Consider the following 7,500-nt stretch of genomic DNA (forward strand, 5'->3'; position numbering starts at 1 on the left):
ACACAGCATCAGGTTCCTCCGAGGCTAAACGGTTCCTCTGGGAAGCTCTCGCTCTCAACAGCCGTGAAGTTGCAGCTGGGATCGCTATTCCCGAGCACAGAGTTCACATTCCTTCTTTCTCTCGCTCCGACTCTCACTCACACACTTTCACTGTTTCTCCCTCATTCCTAATGGATCCGAGTTGGGCAAACTAGGCAGCATCGGATGAATCCTTTGAGGACGATGCAATCCCAGAACGCATTGCGACATTAATGCATTTGGCAGACGCAAAGTGATTATAAGCAAATAATAGGGATGCGTGATATTATTGGCCAAAATTAAAAATGATGCGATAAGATGACGTGTTTATTGAGTTCTTAAGTAACAGAGACCTGCAGAACTCTCAAACATCACTGCTCAAAGTACACATGTTTCTGCTCAAAACTAACCAAAATGAAAAAAATATTTGTTCATAATCCATTCACAGGAGAGACTTGTGTTTTCCGAGAAAAGTGAAAAAAAAGATATGCTTATCAGTATCAGCATTGACCAAAACATCGACAGAATCCAACATCATGCATTCACCCAGGAGACTTCTTCAGATGATGAGGTGTTGAGATGCTGCGTGTCGACAGAACCGCACGTCATTAAACAGCACATCCTGTTCTCTGAAGCTTATCAATAGTTCTCCGTCTCATTCCTCACATAGTGATACAACACACAGCCTGAGAGCAACTGGCACTGTGTTTATGAACACACACAAACAGTCGCTCTCACACAAACAGTCGCTCTCACACACTCGCTCAGTCCACGCTGAGTCGCTTACACACACAGTCACTCACACACAGTCGCCCTCACACACACAGTCGCTCTCACACACACACAGTCGCTCACACACAGTCGCCCTCACACACACACAGTCGCTCACACACACACAGTCGCTCACACACAGTCGCCCTCACACACACACAGTCGCCCTCACACACACACAGTCGCCCTCACACACACACAGTCGCCCTCACACACAGTCGCTCTCACACACACACACAGTCGCTCACACACAGTCGCCCTCACACACACACACTCGCTCACACACAGTCGCCCTCACACACACACAGTCGCCCTCACACACAGTCGCTCTCACACACAGTCGCCCTCACACACAGTCGCTCTCACACACACACACAGTCGCTCACACACAGTCGCCCTCACACACACACAGTCGCTCACACACAGTCGCCCTCACACACACACAGTCGCCCTCACACACAGTCGCTCTCACACACACACACAGTCGCTCACACACAGTCGCTCACACACAGTCGCCCTCACACACACACAGTCGCTCACACACAGTCGCTCTCACACACAGTCGCCCTCACACACAGTCGCTCTCACACACACACACAGTCGCTCACACACAGTCGCTCACACACAGTCGCTCACACACAGTCGCTCTCACACACACACACAGTCGCTCACACACAGTCGCTCACACACAGTCGCTCACACACAGTCGCTCACACACAGTCGCTCTCACACACAGTCGCCCTCACACACAGTCGCTCTCACACACACACACAGTCGCTCACACACAGTCGCCCTCACACACACACAGTCGCTCACACACAGTCGCCCTCACACACACACAGTCGCCCTCACACACAGTCGCCCTCACACACAGTCGCCCTCACACACAGTCGCCCTCACACACAGTCGCTCTCACACACACACACAGTCACTCACACACAGTCGCCCTCACACACACACAGTCGCTCACACACAGTCGCCCTCACACACACACAGTCGCCCTCACACACAGTCGCTCTCACACACACACACAGTCGCTCACACACAGTCGCCCTCACACACACAGTCGCTCACACACACACAGTCGCCCTCACACACAGTCGCTCACACACAGTCGCCCTCACACACACAGTCGCTCACACACACACAGTCGCCCTTACACACACAGTCGCTCTCACACACACAGTAGCTCTCACACACACACAGTCGCTTACACACACAGTCGCTCACACACACAGTCGCTCACACACAGTCGCCCTCACACACAGTCGCTCACACACACAGTCGCTCACACACACTCGCTCACACAGTCGCCCTCACACACACACAGTCGCTCACACACACACAGTCGCCCTCACACACACAGTCGCTCACACACACACAGTCGCCCTCACACACACAGTCGCCCTCACACACAGTCGCCCTCACACACACAGTCGCTCACACACAGTCGCTCACACACACACAGTCGCCCTCACACACACAGTCGCTCACACACACACAGTCGCCCTCACACACACAGTCGCCCTCACACACAGTCGCCCTCACACACAGTCGCTCACACACAGTCGCTCACACACACACAGTCGCCCTCACACACACAGTCGTCCACACACACACAGTCGCCCTCACACACACAGTCGCCCTCACACACAGTCGCCCTCACACACACAGTCGCTCACACACAGTCGCTCACACACACACAGTCGCCCTCACACACACAGTCGCTCACACACACAGTCGCCCTCACACACACAGTCGCCCTCACACACACACAGTTGCTTACACACAGTCGCTCACACACAGTCGCCCTCACACACACAGTCGCCCTCACACACACAGTCGCCCTCACACACACAGTCGCCCTCACACACACAGTCGCCCTCACACACACAGTCGCCCTCACACACACAGTCGCTCACACACAGTCGCTCACACACACACAGTCGCCCTCACACACAGTCGCTCACACACAGTCGCTCACACACACACAGTCGCCCTCACACACAGTCGCTCACACACACAGTCGCTCACACACAGTCGCTCACACACAGTCGCCCTCACACACAGTCGCCCTCACACACAGTCGCTCTCACACACACACAGTCGCTCACACACAGTCGCCCTCACACACACACAGTCGCCCTCACACACACAGTAGCTCTCACACACACAGTCGCCCTCACACACACAGTCGCCCTCACACACACAGTAGCTCTCACACACACAGTAGCTCTCACACACACACAGTCGCTCACACACACACAGTCGCTCACACACACACAGTCGCTCTCACACACACACAGTCGCTCACACACACAGTCGCCCTCACACACACAGTCGCCCTCACACACACAGTCGCCCTAACACACACAGTCGCCCTCACACACACAGTCGCCCTCACACACACAGTCGCCCTCACACACACAGTCGCCCTCACACACACAGTCGCTCACACACACACAGTCGCTCACACACACACAGTCGCTCACACACACACAGTCGCCCTCACACACACAGTCGCCCTCACACACACAGTCGCCCTCACACACAGTCGCCCTCACACACAACAGTCGCCCTCACACACAACAGTCGCCTTCACACACACAGCCGCTCACACACACACAGTCGCCCTCACACACACAGCAGTCGCCCTCACACACACAGTCGCCCTCACACACACACAGTCGCTCTCACACACACACAGTCGCCCTCACACACACAGTCGCCCTCACACACACAACAGTCGCTCTCACACACACAGTCGCCCTCACACACACAGTCGCCCTCACACACAACAGTCGCCCTCACAAACACAGTCGCCCTCACACACAACAGTCGCTCTCACACAACAGTCGCTCTCACACACACAGTCGCCCTCACACACACAGTAGCCCTCACACACACAACAGTCGCTCTCACACACACAGTCGCCCTCACACACAACAGTCGCCCTCACAAACACAGTCGCCCTCACACACAACAGTCGCTCTCACACACACAGTCGCCCTCACACACACAGTCGCCCTCACACACACAGTCGCTCTCACACACACACAGTCGCCCTCACACACACAGTCGCCCTCACACACACAACAGTCGCTCTCACAAACACAGTCGCCCTCACACACACAACAGTCGCCCTCACACACACAACAGTCGCTCTCACACACACAGTCGCCCTCACACACACAGTCGCCCTCACACACAACAGTCGCCCTCACAAACACAGTCGCCCTCACACACAACAGTCGCTCTCACACAACAGTCGCTCTCACACACACAGTCGCCCTCACACACACAGTCGCCCTCACACACACAACAGTCGCTCTCACACACACAACAGTCGCTCTCACACACACAGTCGCCCTCACACACAACAGTCGCCCTCACAAACACAGTCGCCCTCACACACAACAGTCGCTCTCACACACACAGTCGCCCTCACACACACAACAGTCGCTCTCACACACACAGTCGCCCTCACACACAACAGTCGCCCTCACAAACACAGTCGCCCTCACACACAACAGTCGCTCTCACACACACAGTCGCCCTCACACACAACAGTCGCTCTCACACACACAGTCGCCCTCACACACACAGTCGCCCTCACACACACAGTCGCTCTCACACACACACAGTCGCCCTCACACACACAACAGTCGCTCTCACAAACACAGTCGCCCTCACACACACAACAGTCGCTCTCACACACAACAGTCGCCCTCACAAACACAGTCGCCCTCACACACAACAGTCGCTCTCACACACACAGTCGCCCTCACACACAACAGTCGCTCTCACACACACAGTCGCCCTCACACACACAGTCGCCCTCACACACACAACAGTCGCTCTCACACACACAGTCGCCCTCACACACAACAGTCGCTCTCACACACACAGTCGCTCTCACACACACAGTCGCCCTCACACACAGCAGTCGCCCTCACACACAGCAGTCGCCCTCACAAACACAGTCGCCCTCACACACAACAGTCGCTCTCACACACACAGTCGCTCTCACAAACACAGTCGCTCTCACACACACAGTCGCTCTCACACACAGCAGTCGCCCTCACAAACACAGTCGCTCTCACACACACAGTCGCCCTCACACACACAGTCGCCCTCACACACAGCAGTCGCCCTCACACACACAGTCGCCCTCACACACACAGTCGCCCTCACACACACAGTCGCCCTCACACACAGCAGTCGCCCTCACACACACAGTCGCCCTCACACACACAGTCGCCCTCACACACACAGTAGCTCTCACACACACAGTCGCCCTCACACACACAGTCGCCCTCACACACACAGTCGCTCTCACACACACAGTCGCCCTCACACACACAGTCGCTCTCACACACACAGTCGCCCTCACACACACAGTCGCTCTCACACACACAGTCGCCCTCACACACACAGTCGCTCTCACACACACAGTCGCCCTCACACACACAGTCGCCCTCACACACACAGTCGCTCTCACACACACAGTCGCTCTCACACACAGTCACACAAACTCTCACACACAAGCCAGCCAGAAAACTACTTTCCCTATTTTAGACATAACATGCAGGGAAAGAGAATGAAAGAGAGAAAGAGAGAGAAATAAACTGAACAACTTCATTTCATTTTCACTCTCTTGTCAAATAAATATTATGATAAATATAAATATATCATAAAATATTATATCAGCATTTACTCGTCTGAAACCCTTAAGATGTTTTCTTCAGCAAACCACAAACTTCAGCCCAGAAGAACAAAAGGCAAACCGGTTTGAGTGAATAATGACAGAATTGTGCTATTTCTATATTCGTTTATGACTCAGAATCAGCCGTCAGTGCTCATCTATCACTCAAGACAGATATTAACCAATCAATGCCAATAGAAAACCTTTACTTTTAAGAGTCCATGTGTGCATATATTCATGTGCATCATATACACACGGCCCTTCACAGGAGAAACGGTCATGTTGTATGAATCTACACTATATTGCCAGAAGTATTGGGACACTTGATCGGTGGACACCTGTGCAATAAGTCTAAATATTACACTAAATATTCCACGCTCAACTGTTAGTGGGATTATAACCAAGTGGAAGCGATTGGGAACAACAGCAACTCAGCCACAGAGAGCGGGGTCAGCGCATGCTGAGGGTCACAGAGCGGGGTCAGCGCATGCTGAGGGTCACAGAGCGGGGTCAGCACATGCTGAGGGTCACAGAGCGGGGTCAGCTCATGCTGAGGGTCACAGAGCGGGGTCAGCGCATGCTGAGGGTCACAGAGCGGGGTCAGCACATGCTGAGGGTCACAGAGCGGGGTCAGCACATGCTGAGGGTCACAGAGCGGGGTCAGCTCATGCTGAGGGTCACAGAGCGGGGTCAGCGCATGCTGAGGGTCACAGAGTCAAGAGCTCCAGACCTCCAAACTCCTGTGTCCTTCAGATGAGCTCAAGAACAGTGTGTAGAGCTTCATGGAATGGGTTTCCATGGCCGAGCCGCTCATCCAAGCCTTACAGCACCAAGTGCAATGCAAAGCGTGGGATGCAGTGGGGTAAAGTGCGCCACCACTGGACTCTAGAGCAGAGGAGACGTGTTCTCTGAGTGACCAATCACGCTTCTCTGTCTGACAATCCCATGGACGAGTCTGGGTTTGGCGGTTGCAAACGGGACTTGCCTGACTGCATTGTGCCACGTGTAAAGTTTGGTGGAGGGGGGATTATGGGGTGGGGTTGTTTTTCAGGGGTTAGTTCCAGTGAAAGGAACTCCTAAGACATTTTGGACAATTTCATGCTCCCAACTTTGTGGGACCAGTTTGTGGACGTCCCCTTCCTGTCCCAGCATGACTGACCAGTGCTCAAAGCGTCTCCATAAAGACATGATGAGGAGTTTGGTGTGGAGGAACTGGAGTCCTGACCTCGACCCGATAGAACAGCTTTGGGATGAATTAGAGCGGAGACTGAGAGCCAGGCCTTCTCCAACATCACTAATGAAGATTCCCCATAAACACACTCCTAAACCTTGAGGAAAGAAGAGCTGGAGCTGTTTGAGCTGAGACTCCATATTAAACCCTACAGATGAAGAATGGGATGGCATTACAGCGGCACAACACTTCTGGTGATATAGTGAGCGACGTCAGGCATTATGTAACTGTAACTCACAATGGTTTTCTCAAGAGCCGGAGCATTACTGACCCGCGGTCTGTCCGTCGTCCATCACATCCCCTCATTAAAGCCACAGGACAGAGCTCAGTCAGACACACTGTAAACACCAGCACTTCTCCAAAAGAAACCAAACTCTCCATATGAAGGCAAAACATTATTTTAAAGTGTCATTGTTACAGTGTGACTATATATTAAAGTACCGAGTAATATTAACAACATGCACTTGAGTTTGAGGGTTAGTTGCATGTAATTATGCATAATGTACTGTTGTTACTATGGTAAGTGCATGTCACATGTAACAAGGACACTTTAAAATAAAGTTTTTAAAAGAAGTTATTTCACCTCTAAGCATTTGTTTTAGTTTGGGAACAAGAGTCGAATTATTCTGCACTAGAAGCATCTTTAAACAGTGGCTCTCACCGGTCAGTTTGGGGTCCGTCTTGCGGCGGAATCGCTCTTTCGCCCGGAGTCTGGAGAAGGTCCGTCTGAGCAGCGGCTCGGCCATCACGGAGACTCTCTGACCCGCTCATGCAG

At 53.1% G+C, this 7,500-nt stretch overlaps 1 protein-coding gene across 3 annotated transcripts in view; it reads right to left on the reverse strand.

The window, feature by feature from the left end:
• syde1 (synapse defective Rho GTPase homolog 1) overlaps nucleotides 1-7,500 on the reverse strand; it is a 63,333-nt gene that overhangs the window by 55,749 nt on the left and 84 nt on the right. For all 3 annotated transcript variants that reach the window (XR_013815328.1, XM_079801118.1, XM_079801119.1), the window contains exon 1: nucleotides 7,387-7,500. This exon is cut by the window's right edge and continues 84 nt beyond it. Coding sequence is in view for 2 of the 3 variants with exons in the window: in XM_079801118.1 (XP_079657244.1) it covers nucleotides 7,387-7,471 (85 nt within the window). In the remaining variant the exon portion in view is untranslated. The remainder of the gene's footprint in view (nucleotides 1-7,386) is intronic.

This window comes from Gobio gobio (assembly GCF_949357685.1).
Source record: "Gobio gobio genome assembly, chromosome: 20".
NCBI lineage: Eukaryota > Metazoa > Chordata > Actinopteri > Cypriniformes > Gobionidae > Gobio > Gobio gobio.